The sequence below is a fragment of the Leuciscus leuciscus genome, assembly GCF_965113295.1.
Source record: "Leuciscus leuciscus genome assembly, chromosome: 17".
In the NCBI taxonomy this organism is placed as follows: Eukaryota; Metazoa; Chordata; class Actinopteri; order Cypriniformes; family Leuciscidae; genus Leuciscus; species Leuciscus leuciscus.
This window is the reverse complement of record NC_138741.1, coordinates 15,941,592-15,961,517: the sequence shown is the minus strand read 5'-3', so window position 1 is coordinate 15,961,517 and position 19,926 is coordinate 15,941,592. Positions and strand designations below refer to the sequence as shown.

General features: G+C 37.3%; 1 protein-coding gene across 7 annotated transcripts in view; it reads left to right on the top strand.

The window, feature by feature from the left end:
* rps6ka1 (ribosomal protein S6 kinase a, polypeptide 1) overlaps positions 1–19,926 on the top strand; it is a 68,452-nt gene that overhangs the window by 46,411 nt on the left and 2,115 nt on the right. The window contains exons 1-22 of one of the 7 annotated variants that reach the window (XM_082142528.1): positions 948–999; positions 1,752–1,885; positions 4,030–4,083; positions 9,446–9,562; positions 10,524–10,605; positions 11,413–11,493; positions 12,506–12,585; positions 12,682–12,788; positions 13,393–13,430; positions 13,517–13,659; positions 13,766–13,836; positions 14,522–14,610; positions 14,830–14,894; positions 15,008–15,110; positions 15,842–15,972; positions 16,981–17,106; positions 17,479–17,568; positions 17,873–18,031; positions 18,749–18,910; positions 19,350–19,426; positions 19,544–19,661; positions 19,750–19,887. In XM_082142528.1, the coding sequence (XP_081998654.1) occupies positions 963–999; positions 1,752–1,885; positions 4,030–4,083; positions 9,446–9,562; positions 10,524–10,605; positions 11,413–11,493; positions 12,506–12,585; positions 12,682–12,788; positions 13,393–13,430; positions 13,517–13,659; positions 13,766–13,836; positions 14,522–14,610; positions 14,830–14,894; positions 15,008–15,110; positions 15,842–15,972; positions 16,981–17,106; positions 17,479–17,568; positions 17,873–18,031; positions 18,749–18,910; positions 19,350–19,426; positions 19,544–19,661; positions 19,750–19,887 (2,202 nt within the window). In that variant the 5' untranslated portion in view covers positions 948–962. Of the gene's footprint in view, positions 1–947; positions 1,000–1,669; positions 1,886–4,029; positions 4,084–5,539; positions 5,891–9,445; positions 9,563–10,523; positions 10,606–11,412; positions 11,494–12,505; positions 12,586–12,681; positions 12,789–13,392; positions 13,431–13,516; positions 13,660–13,765; positions 13,837–14,521; positions 14,611–14,829; positions 14,895–15,007; positions 15,111–15,841; positions 15,973–16,980; positions 17,107–17,478; positions 17,569–17,872; positions 18,032–18,748; positions 18,911–19,349; positions 19,427–19,543; positions 19,662–19,749; positions 19,888–19,926 lie in introns of those variants that run through there. The other 6 variants (XM_082142527.1, XM_082142533.1, XM_082142531.1 and 3 more) reach the window with 6 other exon arrangements.

Here is a 19,926-nt window from a genome sequence, read left to right as displayed (position 1 = left end):
TGGCTTCCGCCATTCGAGCGACTCGCTCGTATGTATTCTAAATTGCAGATTATACACTTACGAGAATACTTAATTAGTTGGTTGAAGTGATTACACATTAATGAGAATGTATAATTTTGAAAGAACAAAGTGTTTTTTGCTAAAAATCCACTTAAAATATTACACAGTGTAGCTTTAAGGCTTCTGAAATCAGTGTGCATGCCATGTGTTATCTGTGTTTGGACTGGTTTTGTATTGTGCTGCTGTGACATTTCTGAGGTAGTTAAAAAAAATGCTTCTTTAACTATTTTTTTTTTTACAGAAGCTCTTTTTTTTTATGTATGACTCTTATGTATTAAACATGTTGAAACATATACAAATGATGCTTAAACTACACAGCCTTTTGAATTTAATTGAACAGACCCGCGCTGCCCTTTAGTGGCCAGTAACCTTACTGCAGTATTCGCTCGTTCAATAGAGAGACACGACTAGAACAATGCGTGCCTCTCAGAGACTCTCAAACTATGAAGTGCTCGGCCACTTACCACTGACTCAACCAGACTATTAGAAGCTCATGTTTATTCGCTCAGTTAATGAGTGTGGCATACATATTCATAAACACCTTTCACTTATCAAAGAGGCTCAAACAAGTCTCACTTCATGTCTGCCAATTATTTTTTAAAGCCTCTCCGAGCCCTTTTGCCAGATTTATTGGCGTGACCAGTGCGTCTCATTTCCGCTCACACACACCAGCTGCACGCGCGTCTTTTTTGTTAGAAATGAGCAGTTCTGTAAATCCAGTGCAACAGGTGGCCACACAAAGAGACGAGACGAGTCGCGCGCGGCTCTCGAGCAGAGACTCCGCAGCGCTCGCTGCTTAGCAACACTCGGAGCTGTGACTGTTGCATTCAGATGGTTTTGATTGAAGACTCGGTTGTCGAGTTTGTCCGGGCGTGTTGTTGGGCAGTGCGGACTGCTTGAGCATGGGCGTTATTTTGTTTTTGTTTTTTAAACTTGCGGGTGAGTAGGGAAGGTGTAGACGTGGTGGTTGGGAGGTCACGATATTCTCAGTTTGCCGGTAAAGGCTCATGAATATTAATTAGGTTGAGAGCATCTTTTTGTAAATATAAATATATTTTGAACTGCTTATTCATCGAAGAAACATGGAAAAAAAAGTGTTTTCAGAATTTCTAAGCAGCACGACCGCTTTCAACTGTGATAATAAATATTTCTTGAGCAGCATATTACCAATAGCCTATATTATAATGATTTTTGAAGGATCATGTGATTGAAGACTGGAGTAATGATGCTTAACGTTTAATTGGCTAGGTAGCCTATATAGTAAAATAGAAAACAGTTATTTTAGATTGCAATAATATTTCACAATATTACTGTTTTACTTTCAAAAACATAAAAAAATCTTACTTTGCCTAAACTTTTGAATGTTGATTCATAACTAGGCTCGTTTTAATAACGTCATCTGTAGAAAGTAAAAACTTTTCCATTTATAGAACATCGTTGTCATGTAAACGTACCTTCAGAAATTAAATGAAAACCCTTCAACAATTGGAGATGCTCGTAGATTGCACAAGTGGTGGTTGTACAATATTGGTTATGGCAAAAGTTGGTGGGGTGATATGCCCGACTACTTCCTCAGCTAAAGCCGTCGGTGGAAACATGTCTGTGTCAATACGAAGAAAGGAATCGAGTGAGGTTGACGTGTCTAAATACACATGACCCTTGCGTTTTTTGACATTTCCCCATTTCTCAAGACTCAAGAGGTCTGTGTGTGAGAGCAAGAGAGAGAGACAGAGAGCTTTGTGACGGACAGCCTCTGTCCTCAGTGACATGGGTCAGGGTGGAGATGTGGAGGCATATTTTTCGCACCAAGCCACGCATGCAACAGGCAAGTGTACTCTTCATTTACCTGAGGGGACTGAGAGATGTAGAGTAGAGGGGTTTGTTTGGCATGAGATGAGAGGGACAGGAAACATAATCTCGCCTGTTACCCGCTCCTTTCGGATGTGGTTGGGAACGTGAGAGGGTCTGTTGTGTTTGTGTTTTCAAGAAGTTTTCTTGTTTAAAATTCTACAGATGTTTTTTTTTTTTAACAGTTTTTTTCTTTTTCTTTGTGGGCACATCCCTCATTTGTAAGCTGTTTCAGTATGAGTTTTCTGTGTGACCAAACTCTGGTTTGAAAATTTCTGTAACAGGAAATGTCGGCTTTACGAAGCAAAAAGCTGCAGCCTGAAACCTCGTGGGTTGTTCAGTGTTGCGAGAAATATATTGGGTGTTAAATCCTGTGTGGTTTCACTTTAATATTAATCTTTTAGTTCAAAAATCTTGTCGAAAACTTGAATCTTTTTTGCACGCACTGGAGAGCTTACAGAGATGGATGTGCTCACTGCTATTACAAAATAAGATGTTGGTCTAATGACAGCAGCGGAAGTGCTTTTTGTGCATCTGTTTTCCCTTTCGCCATTTGTGTTGTGGGTATTGGTCATTTTGAAGCAGAGTGAAAGTAAAGTGAAAGATCAAATACGTTTCAGAGTGCATAGCTGTAAGCTGTTAAAGGTGTTAAAGGTCATTGTTGACTATAGAAAAAGATTATTAGAGAAGTTTCTCCCTCTCTCTCTCAACCTCAGCTGAAACAGGAAGTTTCGACTGATACAATTTGTTTCAACACTGAACGACCATATTCAGTTCTTCAGTGCAGCATTTTTAAGAGATAGTTAACACAAAAATTCGTATTTGGCCATTTATTTACCGTTAAGTTGTTCCAAATCTGTTTTGACTGACTTTTTTCTATTAGGTCCATAAGACTTACTCTTCATTCTCATTTACTATATTACTATTTATAAGTCTTCTAAAGTCATATGATAGCTTTATGGGGCTGTTTACAACTGGCCACTTCATGCATATTCTGTTATCGGATAGCTATCCGATCGTGAAAAGACCAGGTGTAAATGCCCTCCGAAACGCATTCAAGACTGATTTGAGTCCAATCACTCAAATCAGGAGGTGGTCTGGGCCAAGTGTAAATGCATCTGGTTGTTCAAACCACATTATGTAAATTTTACTTCTCCCAACAATGCTAAAAAATAAATGTGTGAGAGCGTGTTATTGGCTATATGTAATGTTATAGCCAGAAATGACGGCGCTACTGCAACACGCATCACCGCAGATGAGAAGCTGAGCTTCTCATCCTGACTGATCTAGTTCTCGAGTTCAACTCACTGACACTCTTAAACCCACTGGTGCGGAAGGTAAATTAGACAATCTTTATTCATTAAGCCAACGTGCAAAATATCGCAAATCAAAGTGAAAGTAAGTCGCAGACACTGAACACACAATCATCATCATTAAAAGTAAAGAAACAAAATGATCTTACCAGGGCTGTTGCTGCTCTCTCTTATTGCGGTCTTTGATTTTGAAATTTTAGCTGATGATCATAAAATGCAGCTCATTATCTGTTGCTTTCGGTGACGTGCACTCCGTTAAATCTGCATATAGCGTGGGAATTGAAGATCGGATTTAAATCCGTTTTGCAAAAACACATTTATGTGACCAGGTGTAAATGGAATCGTTTTGATAAATCAGATAGCTAGATCCGATCTGAGAAAACTCATGAAGTGGTCAGGCGTAAACAGCCCCCGTGTGAGAAACAGGCCAAATTGAAATCTGAATCTGAACTTTAACTGTAAACGAATCTTTCTTTTTATTGGGAACTGTTAAATCAATCCATTTCACAAATTGGTCTGAACAATTAATTTGCTAACCTGACTGATCTAGTTCTCGAGTTCAACTCACTGACACTCTTAAACCCACTGGTGCGGAAGGTAAATTAGACAATCTTTATTTTCGTGTCACAGAAAGCTTTCATAATTATGACATGATCCCTTTGAGTCCACTATCAAAACTTTGGTGGGGAGAAGTGTCTTGAATGTTTAGCTGGTTCATCAGTGCACAGGAGTGTAAGTGTAAAGAAAAGATTCATTTTGTTCTCAGTTTGATTTACTGTTCACTTCTTCCTCCCAACCCCACACACAGTTCAAGTCACAGATCACCTGGGTAGAGAGAGAGTTTGCTGATATTAGCGTGAAGGTAAGATCCCTGATTTTTTCCTCTGAGCTCTACTATCCCTGTCTGTCTGCTGGGATCTAACAGGATTTACAGTAAAGGAAGAGGAGCGTGGGGGCCTGCCACAAACTCTGTGCTGTCCGCCAGTCGGTTGTTGTTTCTTCTGATTATAACTTCCTCTTGTATATCAGGCTGAAGTGTTCAGGGCCAGAGGAAGAACCTGTGTGTTTTAAAGCACCACTGTATTTTTAGCTCAGTTGATGGTGAGGGAGGAGAACACTGAGAGGGGAAATCAGCAAAGCATAATGGGACAGGATGAGCATTTAAGTGTCCACCCGACGGAAACAGACATTCTTTTTCTGGCTCTGTGTAGTTTTTTTTTTTTGTTCTTTTTCTCATTTGTTTGTTGTTTTTTGTCCAATATTGTATTTGTATCCTTGTTGTATTTGTTGCAGTTTTCATATTATTCTTATATTTTCTTAGTAGAGACACCAAACTTGGTGGGATGGTCTGAAATCCTTTCCTAATCCTTTCCAAACTTCTCCTATTGGCTGTTCTTCTGATCTTCACCAAACTTTGTACAAAGCAGCTATAGACTATGCTGGCAACAAGTTTCCATTCGTAGATGCCTTGCAAAGTTAAGAGTGTTTTTGCGTAAAAGACTGTTTGAAATCCGATTCGAGCAGCCAGAGCGTCCAGACTGAGCTGTATAAATCGGATTGGAATTGCGTTTCAAATATGTGGTTTGAATCAGATTTTTTTTTTAAATCTGATTTCATGTGTTTTTTTGCTGTCCAGACTTTCAAAAACCCATCTGGATAAAATTTGGATAAAATCTGCCTGTCTGAATATAGCCATAGACAGCATGAGGACACGTGCCAAATGACGGCAAATTCTACCCATAGAGGGTATGACTAACTCGTAACTCTGAAGCTGTACAATCAATTAAGATGAAAATCGGTATAGGTATATTTAATTTGTTATTTCTTTTTTCTTTTTTTCAATCATTGGCAGAATGGCCAGAAGCACTTGCTAGAGAAAAACATATACAGAATAGAGTATCAGGAGAAGGTTTTAACGCAGTCCCAGACAGGTGTTTTTTCTTTTCTTTCTTTTTTAAAATTGTGAATTCTTTTTGTGAATTTATTTTAAAAAAATATTTTTCCTTTTTCTTTAATACACGCACACAAAGATAAAATGAATGTGTTAGTAAGGTAAACAATAGAACTTCTGAATGATGAAATATAATTGTTAAAAAAAAATAATATATAATAAAAAGGGTTAAAATATTTTCTTTCCTCTATCTATCTATCTATCTTTGTCATTACCACTTATGACACGCATTACTTTGTCACATCCTCTCTCTCTCTCTCTCTCTCTCTCTCTCTCTCTTGTTCTCTCCATCTCTATCTCTCTCGCTCTTTTTTTTCTCTCACCAGTTCTGTTTTCAGGTTTCTGTGTCTTCCTCTTCCTGCCTACTTCACTTTAGTTATTGAGCAGGGCAGAGCACACACCCTCAGTCCCATACACACATTCACACGCACGGCCAGACCCTGCTCGCTCCCTCTCTGGGAGTTTTATTGTCTATGGCTGCCCCGACTTCAGGCGGATGGGGGTAACGGTGGAATGCCCTGGCTAGAGGAGGGATGAAGAGATGGAGAAAGAAAAGAGGAAGTTTAAAGTCAGTCAGTTATTGACTCTCTACCTGTTCAAGCGGCAGCACAGTAAGACTTTAGCGAATGCCACTCAGTCTAGAGAGGAGACGAACAGCACCACGAACTCGACTCCGTCTAGTGCAGCTTTAACCGATGAACATACAACATGGATGCCGGTCAGTGTGCACACAGTATTATAATCACATTGCTTTGTAGAGGAGTTGTTGTATTTGTTGTTGTATTTGTTGTTAGGGTGGTTTCTTGTTGAGAGGAAATGTTACTTTTGTTTTGTTGAATTGGGCCACACAGGTTGTCAGATAAACACAAGTTTATGTAATCATACTCTTCTGAAATCAATTGCTTATAATATCATTTAACACAGCTAGAAGTCAAATACTCAGATAAGATGTTAGACAAGACATCAAGTGCGTCTTTCCTATGAATTGTGTTTCAGAGCTTTGTGACACTTGGCTGCTCTCTCTCTCTCTCTCTCTCTCTCTCTCTCTCTCTCCATGTTGCAAGTGTCAGCAACACCCTAAAACCTATCAAAGGCAAAATTCCTTGTTTGACTTTTATTTTTCTTCTTTTTTACAAATTATTGAGAATAATAACAATAATGTGATAGTACTTCAAACCACAAAGAAATGAACAAATTAATCTGACTGAACCAGGACTAGCAATCAGAGCCTTGTTGATTCATGCACCTAAACTGAATTCCTAGCATCCACCTAGACTAGCATTTATTACACACATTGTAGACTTACATTTTGTCTGGTTGTCTTCAGATAAATATGAATTTAGCTTAATATTTAGAGATAATGTGTATATAAACCATAAAACTGTACATATCAAGTAGTGATCGACCGATGTATCGGTTTACCGATATTTTTACCGATATTTAAGCATTTTCCCATAATCGGGTATCGGTTTTGTAATATCGGATTCGCCGATAAACGGCGCCATCTTGTGGCCGTTTTGAGAATTCCGCCATTGCAGCCCGCGTCTGAGGAGATCAGTCAACAACAACTCTGTGCACAGGTAAAACATATGTTCTGCTTGCTTTGCTTTAATTTTTCAACTTTATTTAACATAACAGACATGCAGAAATGAGATTTGAGACATGAATGCCTGATATAGCCTAGTTTATTTATGCAGCTTGGTTCTAAAAAATTGAGACGAACTCATGGAGTCACGTAGCGTAATCCGTCATGTCCTGCCCCAATAAAGACGTAACTTTACATGAATTAAATAAAACAGACATGAATGAGTGCATGTTGAAAATAAAAGCACTGAATTTAATTCTCTATCAGTTGTATTTGCTCACCATTAGTCTCGAGAAAAAAGTTCGTTCATATTGCTGAGCACTCACTGGGTTGATGATCAGGATGCTCACGGCCACTGAATGAAACTTTTGACAAGATTATCTTGTTTAAACATCCTAGATTATATTATTTACTACATAGCAATTATTTCGCTAATAACGTTACACATCTAAATATACCGCTTTGTGGAAATTAATTATTTATTATCTCCACGCGCGATCGCGGTTGAGTTCTGTGTAAAATAAATGCATAGATAAACAGCACTTTGTCAGTTGACATTTCATGATCTATTAGTCTCGAAAAAAAAAAGTTTGTTCATATTGCTGCGCACTCACTGGGTTGATGACAAGGAATGCTCAAGCACGGCTACTGCATGAAACTTTTGACAAGATTATCTCGTTTAAACAACCTAAATTATATTATCATTTACTGCATAACCATTATTTCGCTAATACAAATCTAAATAAATACCGCTCTGTGGAAATTAATTATTTATTATCTCCACGCGCGATCGCGGTTGAGTAAGTTATATAGTTCTGTGTAAACGCATAGGCCTAGATAAACAGCACTTTGTCAGAAAGGATTTCATGATCTAGACCGACAAAAACATTATTAATAATTAATAACATAAACATACTAGTTGGAAAATGCAAATATGCTGTTTTGTTTGTTACTTTCCTGATAATGTTATATTCCAGCTAATATTATTCAGTGAATTAATATTACCCAGTGAATTATTCCTCACTCTTTAAACCTATTAAATGGCACATATAAACCTTCTAAAACTGTTTAAAATGAATTACATTTCAATACAAAATACAATACAAAAAATACCTCCAACATGTGGAACCACTTAAAGATACATCACTCAACTATCTTTGAATATATGTTAGAATAATTTTTGTGCTTTATTTTTTACCTCATCAAAGCTTTTATTTTTAAACAAAGACACTTAGTAACAATGCACTTTATTTTTTGGACTCAGACCCCTCTATTTATTTGTGTATAAATATAAAGTTTTTTATGTATGCAAGGAGGGAGTGATTGTTATAAATAAAATTGTTTGTTCAGTTCATTTGTGTTGTAATAATTGTGTCAAAAACAGAAGTATAACAGTGAATAAATATCGGTTCTGCATATCGGTAATCGGCACATAAACATGCAAATAATCGGTATCGGTATCGGTTATAAAAAATCAATATCGGTCGATCACTAATATCAAGCATATCATCTGCTGTATCTGGCACAAGGATAAAGGGACAGGTCACCCAAAAATTAAAATTGTCACCATCACTTACTTTCTTCTGTGGAACAAAAAGATGATGTTTTGAAGAATGTTAACCAAACCATTTGGATGACCATTGACTTCCATTGTAACAAAACAATGAGACATTTTGTTAAAAATCTTCTTTTGTATTCCACAAAAAAAAGTGTCATACTGGTTTAGAATGGCATGATGGTGAGTAAATAATGAATTTTAATATTTGGTTGAACTATTCTTTTAAATTATTTATACATTGATTCCATTCCAGTGATTTTAACAGTGAATTAGTTAGCATTGTGGGTTGTGTACAAGCAGCTGTTTTTCGGATATAAGTCTAATTGGGTTTGATGCTACTGTTTGTGTGTTTTTAATTCTACCAGGTTCTCAGAATGCAGTTACATTTTATTTAATCTATTAACCATTTCCTCTCAAACATGTTCCCCCTTTTCTCTTGCTCTCTTGTCACTGGGGAAATGTGACATACAGCACTCTATTTCCAGCAGAGCCTACATTTCTATCATATACTAACTTTAAGAATAATAAACTGACTACACATTCTGATCTAAGTGTTTTTCTTTGTGGCTTTAAATTGCTTGAGCTTCTCACCTGCATCCCTGCTGCTGAAACGTGCAAAATAAGTATTGAAAAAAAAGTGGTGTTGATACCTTAATGTTCTTGGATGATAACATAAAAGTTGCAGTTTCAATTCAAAGTATGTACAACTGATCCCTGACATAAAAATTATATATACATTTTTAATACACTTTATCTCCTATCGGGGGCGCTTTGTGGTAAGTGGAATCCCCCTCTGAGCCTCACTCAGATCTCATAATGTTGTTTTGGCCACTGGATATATTTGTCATTAACAATGGTATTGATGAAATGTTGAAATAGCGTGCATTGGTCTGTGACATATACATGATAATCCACTCAAGCAGTTGCTGTGAAACGATTAAAGCAAATTGCTCATCGTTCAGTGTCCTCCTGCATGGGATATTATGTCCACTTAACCCAGCTTTAAGCTTTAATAATCAAGCTTGTCTTCCTGACCAATCGGATGGTCTGATATCATGGCCTTGAAATTGCACATTTTACTACCCTGATATTTCAGTGGTGGATATCCATTTCTGTCTCTTGTGTTGTAGGACGATGGTGACATCAAGGAGATCAACATCACACATGTGGTTAAGGAGGGGGCAGAGAAAGCAGACCCCTCGCAGTTTGAGCTGCTCAAAGTGCTGGGGCAGGGCTCCTTTGGAAAGGTAAAGATACTCTCATATGCACATACTGCATCTGTTCATATATGTCTTGTGTTTTAGCTTTGATGTGTGTTCCTGTTATTTAGCTTATGAGATGCTGCTAAAACATTGATCGTACTTTCCAGAAGCAAAGACAAGTTAATGGTGATTTTGTAAATATGTTTAGAGGGTTGACCATGGTTTCACTGCTGTAGACCAGAGCATAATTTTCTCAAATTTTATAAGCCAGGTTAGAAGAACGAATCATTTCCCAAAGTGCTCCAATTGATCTGGAAAGATATTCCAACTTGTGGTCATCGTTAGCCAGCTGTACTCGCAAAATCCATCATAACCAACAAACATTATGACGTGGATTCGAATAGGTCATGTGTTTTAGCAAAATAAGCAATCTAACATGCAGTACGATCTATAGGCCTATTTTTCATTCCATATGTTCAAAATTCATTTTGTCTTTTAGTTTGTCAAGACAAGAGAATGCCATTTTTTAAGACTGCGTATTTGCTCTTGTACCCCGAGCCAAACAAAAATAGCGAAGTAGCCCTCAGATGCCAATCATGCCATTCTTATTATTTAAAGCAATAATCTGACATTCATTTGGTCTCAAACTAATTAACCGTTAAATTGACTAGTTAGGTCATTTCTTCATAGATGCATCGTACTATGGTAGTAACAAGTTATGTAATTGTTCAGTACTGAATGGTACTCAAATCTCAATGACAAGACATTTAAGGACCTTTTTGATAATTAAATGTAACAGCATCTAGCAATGACTTGTTGAATATGTAAATTATTACATTTACCTAGGTTGATTTGTTTATTTAAATATCACTTCCTGTCATTCAATTCAAATTCAACTTCCTATGGGAAGTTTTTTAACTCGTGAATTAGAAAAGAGAGGTTTTTTGTGTTATTAGCAACACTGCTACTAAGTGAAACGTTTTTTTTGTTGTTTTTTTTTGCACAGGTGTTTTTGGTACGGAAGGTAACCCCTCCTGACAGTAACCAACTGTATGCCATGAAGGTCCTGAGAAAGGCTACGCTCAAAGGTACAGCATCAGTGTAAACACACAGACCACAAACCACACAAGCTTCCTTTGCTAACATAAACAGTGCTTCAACAACAGCTACTTTCATTTTGCATTGTTCTCCCGGGCTCCTAGTTTCTGTTGTAACCACAGTTACAAACACCAAACATGCGTTTAATAGTTCTCAATAGTGACAATTCTTCTTGAATTTACTAGTTTTATATCTACTCTGTCAAACCTATCAGACAGTATTTGCAATATCTATACTACAAACTGCAAACTTGAATTCATGCCACTCTGAGTGAGGTTGCAGGTTAACAGTAACTCTTCTGTGGGTACACTCACTTCCTGTTTTTTTTTCTGTGTACCCCAATGACAAAAAATCCCACCATACAGTACTTACAAACCAGAAGTTTTAGATTCAGATATCTGTTCACTGAAATCTCAGGTATCTGTTCACTTAAATCTCGGTTGTGCCCTCTTTCTATCTCCCAAGTATGAGAATTGGACGCACCTTATGTTTTCATGAGAGCTGATAACATCACTTCCTACAAACAAATGCTATCTGGTAAACTTCTGCTTCAGACATCCGTTAAGCTGAATCTACTGATTCATTGGTCACTTAAAGTAGAAAATGTTTTCATGCTTGGCTTTTATTATCATTCTTGAATATATGAATTGCATAGTTGTAATTTGCTAAGTTGTTTTATCGATGTGTTGGCAAATATTACAATCCATGAAGTAAAACTACTCAATAACGTTTGACTTCATGTTGGTTGTGGCCAGATATTTCACCTCAAAACATGTTTGAAATTGTTCTTGTCACAGTGAGAGATCGTGTGAGGACTAAAATGGAGAGAGACATCCTGGCAGACGTCAACCATCCATTTGTGGTTAAACTCCATTATGGTGAGTAAGTGTGATGTTTGTTTCATGGTACATTGTAATATTTTGTCATTCAATTTCCCCTTCTTTAAAGGAAAAGTTTACCCCAAAATTGTAATTATATCTTTTTTTCACTGTCATGTCATTCCAAATCCATATGACTCAATGGAACATAAAAGGAGATATTCTGAGGGCTGAACTGGTCCCTTCTTTCCCATGTAATTTCAATTAATTTGGACTGCAGAAGCACCATTAAAGAATCCCAAAAGCAGCCCATTCCAAGACTCTAGAAGTCACTCTATAGCTTTGTGTGGCGAGCATAACAAAAAATTTATTATTCACTAAAAACCTTGCTATCCACCCTTACTCTCCTTGGCAAGTTTATGAAAGAATTAGTGAAGTCTGATTAAGCTGGATCATTTCACTTAATCAATTGAATCATTGATTCAATGATTCAGTGATTCAATGATTCAGTCAAAAATCATACTACTCTGATTCAACTTACTGACTCAACAATTTGGTTGCAGTAGTTAACAGCTCACTGAATGGGAAGACAATTAGTGAATAACAACTTAAAGTTTGGTCTTTTGGATTTTGCATCCTTTTTGAAGCTTCAATGACTTGATGGGGAGTAAATTATGACAAGATTATCATTTTTGGATGAACTGTCCCTTTAAATGTCGCAAAAGGAACTTTGAGTGAAAGTGGAAGTCAGTGATAATACAGATGGTTGTTGAATTGCTGCTCTGTATGTGATCTTGTTTAGCAGGAATTATTAAATTACTTCACTTCAGTGTTCCTGTATGATTCTGGTCCCCTAATTAATTTGAAGAGTAAAGCTGTTGTTTTTACAGTTCAGAGGTTATTACATTCGTATGGAGTAATTTAACGTTACAGTCATGCTATTAACCAGCTTGTTGAAGGCCTTATATTGTACAGGAAGCTGTGGGAGATTATCATTAATGACTAACAGATCACATAAACTTAAATGTTAATACATTGGTCATAAGCGCACTCTGTGTGTGTATGTGTTCAGCCTTTCAGACAGAGGGTAAACTCTATCTGATTCTGGACTTTCTCAGAGGGGGCGATCTATTCACCAGGCTGTCAAAAGAGGTATATAATACTCAATAACTCAATAGCTCAATAACAATGAGCGCAATATCCTCTCCTTTTACTCCTTTGTATTCACTCAGTTTCTTTGGTGTTCAGGTGATGTTCACAGAAGAAGATGTAAAGTTTTATCTGGCTGAGCTGGCACTGGGTCTAGATCATCTACATGGTCTCGGCATCATCTACAGAGATCTCAAACCTGAGAAGTACTTAATATACACACACAGACACATTCAACATAAACTCATTGAGGAGATACTTGACCTTAAGGCCGGGACACATCAAGCCGACGGTCGGCCGTCGGACCATTTTTGTATCAGATGCCCATCGGGTTTTTTGGGCCAATTCAGCATGTTAAATCAGTGTCAAACCATCGGTGAGAGAGAGAGCTCTGGCTGTTCAGCTTAGCGAATGAGTCAGTGCATGAGAATAAAAGCAAAAGTGATGAAAGCGAGCAAAAAGTCAAGACGGTACAGACAGAAGGCTTTTCATATAGACAGATATTACTTGCACGCAGACGCAGAATGCACATTCTAGTTGACAGTCGCCTTTAGGCAGTCGCCTTTTTGGCCGAGACGCAGCCAACGAGAGGCGACAACGCAGTCTGCTTTTATCGCAGATAGTTCTTTGACGTCGGCTTGTTGTGTCCCTGTCTTAACAAACACATGTACACACCATGAATTCTGCAACCTGTACTGGATTAGACCTCAGTTACTGTTGAGTATGAGTGTGATATTGTTTGGAACGTTTTAATATGATTTTCAGCTGACTGCCAGTAAATGGCATAACAAATACATTTCTATGTTCTAGCATCCTCCTGGATGAAGAGGGCCATATCAAACTCACAGGTACAATAAAGGCACTGTGGTTTACCGAAGAATAGAGATTAAATGTTTGATTTAATTGGTGTAATTGGTCTTGTTATTTCTCTCAGATTTTGGACTGTGTAAGGAAGCTATCGATAATGAGAAGAAGGCTTACTCCTTCTGCGGGACGGTGGAGTACATGGCTCCAGAGGTGGTTAACCGGCAGGGACACACCCACAGCGCTGACTGGTGGTCATTTGGGGTACTGATGGTACGTCCAGATTCACGTAGAAATTGAGAAAAATCTGCTTTGACGTCACTTAGATTGTCTAATTTATTTAGCTTTAACATTTGCTTTCTGCTTCTCTTTCATACAGTTTGAAATGCTTACCGGGTCACTGCCATTCCAGGGAAAAGACAGAAAAGAAACAATGAATCTCATCCTGAAGTGAGAATCCATTGAGTTTTGGATCTTTTTATAGAAATGAAGCCTAGTCTTAAACTAAATAATATTGTGAAATTGTTATTTTAAATGAAGCATTTAGGATAAATGTGTTTTACGTTACGATTTGGACTTATTTTTTGTGCTAGGAAATAGTTCAGTTAATCAGACACTTTCCATTTCACTGGTTTGCTTCATTTGCTACTAGAAAGCTGTTAAAAGAACAGCAATTTATACTGTTAAACAACAATTATGTATTATTGTTGACTTTGCCTACACTAAATTAACTTTTATTCAGCAAGGATGCATTAAATTGATCAAAAGTGGCAGTAAAGACATTTGCAATGTTACAAAAATTTATATTTCGAATAACTACATTTTCAAATAAAATCAGTTTCCTTGCAAATATTAAGCAGAAAACAACATCGTGTCAAGATTGATAATAATAAGAAATGTATCTTGAGCATCAAATCAGCATATTAGAATGATTTCTGAAGGATTATGTTAGACTAATGGCTAATGAAAATTCAGCTTTGCCATCACAGGAATAAATCATATTTTAAAATATTAAAACAGAAAACAGGTACTTTAAATTGTAATAATATTCACTCCAAACTTGTGAATGGTAGTGTATGTGTTGAGAGCATTATTTAGTGTCTGAGTCGTGATCATTGTTTGGTTATCTCTTTAGAGCAAGGCTGGGGATGCCTCAGTTCCTGAGCACGGAAGCTCAGAGTTTACTGAGAGCTCTGTTCAAGAGGAACCCCACTAACAGACTGGGTAATGTATACACACACAGATGTTTTATACATTCTTTGTGATTTATTGTAACCTCTTCAAACAGAATTAATAGCCTGTTAATCTTGTGTTAATCTCAAATTAAGTCAATTATATTGATATATTTGACATTAAATTAAAGTCATTGAAAGGAACATTTTATTTAAATGTGCTATATTTTCATAATAAGAAGTGTTTTATTTATACTTGAACTATTACCAGCATCTGGATCAGATGGAGCCGAGGAAATCAAACGCCATTCATTCTTCATGACAATTGACTGGAATGTAAGATCATACTTCAAATTACTGCAAATCTAAAGAAGTTATCCATTACAGACTCGTCCTCCCCACCAGTAAAAGCTGAATGCAAAAAAAAAAAAATGTATAATCATTTTCAGAAACTCTTCAGGCGAGAGATAAAACCCCCATTCCAGCCAGCAGTGGCCAGACCTGATGACACCTTTTACTTTGACTCGGAGTTCACTTCTCGTACCCCTAAAGGTGAGAGGTCATATCTATGATCTGTGAATAGTCTCAGTAGGTCTTGTGGTCAGTTTTCTTTTTGGACCATGGCGAGAGTAGTTTGAGCACTCAAACTGGCATTTAAAACAAACTATAGGGGGAATTTTAAAGGGGTAGTTCATCTTAGGGATAGTTTACTTCTGTAAAAGACAAAAGGACGAGTTAAAAAGAATGTTCGGCATAAAGTTGCTCTTTTACATATAATACATGTGGATGTAGACTAGGGCTGTCAAACTCCCAAAATGACTAAACAAAAATATGTCATAAAAGCACTAGAAGCTATTCTTATGAATCTGCACAATAGCTCTGAGTATAGGACGGACCAAATTGTAAATAATTATTCACAAATAGTCCTGCAAGATTTATATACAGTAAAAAATGTGCTAATTAGACATGGTCTCCATTCACTTACATTTTATGAAAAAGAGCAGAATGAAGATTCTTACACAGAAGAAAAAAAAAATGCATCTTTGGATATGACATAAGGATAACTGTTTTCATTTTTGGGTGAACTGTCCTTTTTATAATTTCCATGGTCTTTTCATGAATAAGCTAGACATAGAACAGATGTCTGTGTTCTCTTTCTGATCTTCAAGCTGAGCTCACTGCCGTAGATTTGGAGCTTTGGGTGGATTTTTCAAATGTCATCAGCAGCTAAAATGGAAAATGATTGTGGGCTTCAAGGTTTCTCTGTTCTTGTCCTGTCTCAGATTCCCCAGGCGTTCCTCCCAGCGCAGGGGCTCATCAGCTCTTCCGGGGCTTCAGCTTTGTTGCCACAGCAATGCTAGAGGAGGAGGGCAAAGAGGAGCCCTCTCAACCCCCTCCACACCCTGTGGTACAGGTAAAACAGCTCTTTGTATTTCGCTGTGGTGGTAAATTGGACATTCAGCTTTTAGATACTATATGACAATATTAAAGGTTAGGTTTGAGTTAATCCGTGGCATGCTGTCAATTACCACATAATTTTTTTTTTTTTAATTGTGCCAATAAATACTGTAACTTTCATGTGATGCTCTTAAAGATAACAGAAAAAAGATGTGATTATATGCAAGGACAGTTTACATCCTATGAGTTATGATTAAGTGAATTTATCTGACCACTAGATTGCAGTATTTCTACTCTTTTCCAATTGATTTATGCAAGAGTGAGTAATAGTGTTTAATGGAGATGATAACAGGGTTGCGGGAAGATGTTTTAGGTTGTGGGTGCTGTGTGCAAATCACCACATTTGAATATGAAACAATATTGAGTCTATAAAACACGTAAAAACTCGTGAACATGAAGTCATGAAAACATGAAGCACAACTAATGTATTGGTGAGAACATTCGTTTAAACAGCAAACACACCAGGACATTTTAGACATTTATTTTTGACAATGTTTGACAGCTGTTTACACTGTCATATTAATTTTTTTTTTAAAGTCTACACGGTGACAGGGAATAAAAATGACACTAAAAACACTAAAAACTTGCCTGCCTTACACAACACCGAAGGTGGACTTGCCCTCAGGAGTAGAGCAGACAAATTATTTCTACACACACAAACACACACACACTGACTTCTGGGAAATTTTTTCTTCAATCATAAGTGCAGTGTAGTTGTTCTGTAAAAAGTAAATGGCTTTATTCCGTTTTAGTGATTATCATTCTGTGTTATCCAGCATTCTCTGTACTGAGTTCAATCTAATGATGAGACTCTATTGTTTGTGTCTGTGTGTGAAAGAATGTAATTATTGTGTCTTCTTTGTAATTATTAGATTTTACTATTGGTGCAGTTTGTGTGTGTGCGCATGCATTTGTATTGCTGTTCTAATATACTCTTCTCTGTTGTGTACCTGTCTCCAAGCAGCAGCTTCACGGTAAGAACATCTTGTTCAGTGACGGTTACATGCTGAAAGAGGACATTGGCATGGGATCTTTCTCCGTCTGCAAACGCTGCATACACAAAGCAACCAACACAGAGTATGCAGTGAAGGTTAGAGCCTCACTCCCTTAACTTGTCTTAATATTGTACTCCAGTCATACAAGTGTTTTTGAATGATCATTTCTTTCTTTGACATCAGCATTTTTGGTTTGGTTAGATTAGGTTACCTAACCATTTGTGACTTAGTTTTTGAGGATACTGCATTTTACAGTAAATTCCTTTGGTTTTTCCAAATATATTCAGATGCTTTGTGTAAAATAATTGATTAATCTGAAGATCTGTATTTCAGATAATATAAATCCATATTTTGTTTTTTAATGCTTTTTAACTAAATGTCATTTAAAAAGATGGTTACATTCACTAAAAGGGTTTTTAGATGCATGTTGTCCACGGGTGACATCATTTACTGTATAATGTTGATAGGTGATTGATAAAACAAGCACCGACCCATCCGAAGAGATTGAGATCCTGCTCAGATACGGCCAGCACCCCAACATCATCACTCTCAAAGATGTAAGTACAACAACTTAAAAAAATAAATAATCACAATTAACTAGGAGTGTAACGGTACACAAACATGACAGTTCGGTACGTTCCTCGGTATTGAAATCACGGTTCGACACAGCAGGGGGGAATAAATTAAACACAAAATTACTTCTATTTTTATTAAACTGTTTTAGTTCGGGACAAATACATGTACCGTTACACCCCTACAATTAACTAATCTGCAGGAATCATCTGCATTATAAAATTTTATAAATCTACAATACACAGAGCAACAAATTGAATTGAATGAAATAAAACTGCTGTACTGCAGGTCTATGATAACGGGAAGCAGGTGTACCTGGTCACTGAGCTGATGCGAGGAGGTGAACTGCTGGACAGAATCCTTAAGCAGAAGTTTTTCTCTGAGAGAGAGGCTAGTGCTGTGCTGCACACTATCACAAAGACCGTGGAATACCTGCACTCTCAAGGGGTGAGAAAACATGCATGGACAAACTTATCTCATTTATCTTGTAGATAAAAACTTGCCACTAACACATAATCTGTCATTATGATTCATAGTAGCGTGTGACAGAGCCTAGCTTTCCCCCTCCTCTTCCTTTGGCCCTCTTCTGTTCCACTCCCCACCACTGTTGTCAACATTTAATAGTTTTTATGTTGATGTCTTGCCCAGAAGAACCACAATAGATAGTGTTCTTAGGACTAATATTATAGTGTAGCTTTTTAAAGCATGCAATATAGCAGCGCATGAAGACTGAGAATGAACAAATTGACTCAAATAAATTCAGTTAAACCACTCTTCCTTAAAATCTTACCCCAGTATAACAGAAATAGGAAATTGGGGACAATTGTAACACTAAATGTCTTTTATCACAGTATTTCATAAAATTATAATATAGAACCCACATAGTTAAATTTTTTGCCAATGTGTTATTTAAACACATTGCCAACAGCTAAAAGATTTATTACCATATAAACTATTGAGTAATATTAAAACAACATTATTACTTTAAATGTGATATTATAATGTAGACTTTTCATAACTACTGTACTATTAATAGTACAGTTACTATTTGGCGCATATAAATGCATTTTGCACCTAAAGATGGCAGGTAGATTTGTAGTTGTCTGCGAGTTATGCAGGAAAATGTAAGTATTTTATCCCCTATGTTTTCTGGTTTTCCTACAGGTTGTGCACAGAGACCTGAAGCCCAGTAATATTCTGTATGTCGATGAGTCTGGAAATCCAGAATCTCTGCGCATCTGTGATTTCGGCTTTGCCAAGCAGCTAAGGGCAGACAACGGTCTCCTCATGACACCCTGCTATACTGCCAACTTTGTAGCACCTGAGGTGAGTGGTTGTACTTGCAACAGAATGGGGAATGCTGTATAGACCAATAAATCGTAAACTTTACCTGGTTCTTTGAAATTTCTCACACACACACACACACACACACACACACACACACACACACACACACACACACACACACACACACACACACACACACCTACTCCTAAGGGAATACAGAATCCCCACTGGTCATGCCCCTCAAACTTCATCAGCCAATCACCTCCCTTTACTACTTAAGTCTGCCCAATGTTTTGAACTTCAGTGTTATTGAAAAACATTGAATTGAACAATGTGAGCTTCGGAATTATTGGTAGCAAACGGCAGTTTGTAATATGTGATTTTAAATGATCTGGGATCAGTGTAATGTCTTTATGATATGGAGTTTTTAATATTTTTTCTCAATAACTCAAAGTTCTGACATTGTTTTGTGTTGCAGGTACTGAAGAGGCAAGGCTATGATGAGGGCTGTGACATTTGGAGTCTTGGAGTATTGCTTTACACTATGCTTGCTGGGTAAGAACATGCACACATTATCTTTCATTATTAATAAATATTGCACTCTCAATGTCAACACATAAAAACTGAAAACACACCCACAATAATTTTTCCTTTGATTCTGAATTGTTCCAGTTTTACGCCATTTGCCAACGGACCAGAAGACACTCCAGAAGATATTCTGAGTCGGATAGGGAGTGGCCGCTTTACTCTGACGGGAGGCAACTGGGATGCGGTGTCTGATGCTGCCAAAGTAGGCCATGATCCCACCCTCATCAATACAGTCATTCAAACCTCTCTGACAGGATTTTATTTTCTCACACACATGCTTTTCCATGCAGGACTTGGTCTCTAAGATGCTCCATGTTGACCCTCACCAGCGGCTCACAGCCAAGCAGGTCCTGAAGCATCCGTGGATTGTTCAGAGAGACAAACTTCCCAACAGCCAGCTACAACACCAAGATGCCAAGCTTGTCAAGGTACCGCTGCCATGAGGCTCTTACACTTATTATATATAA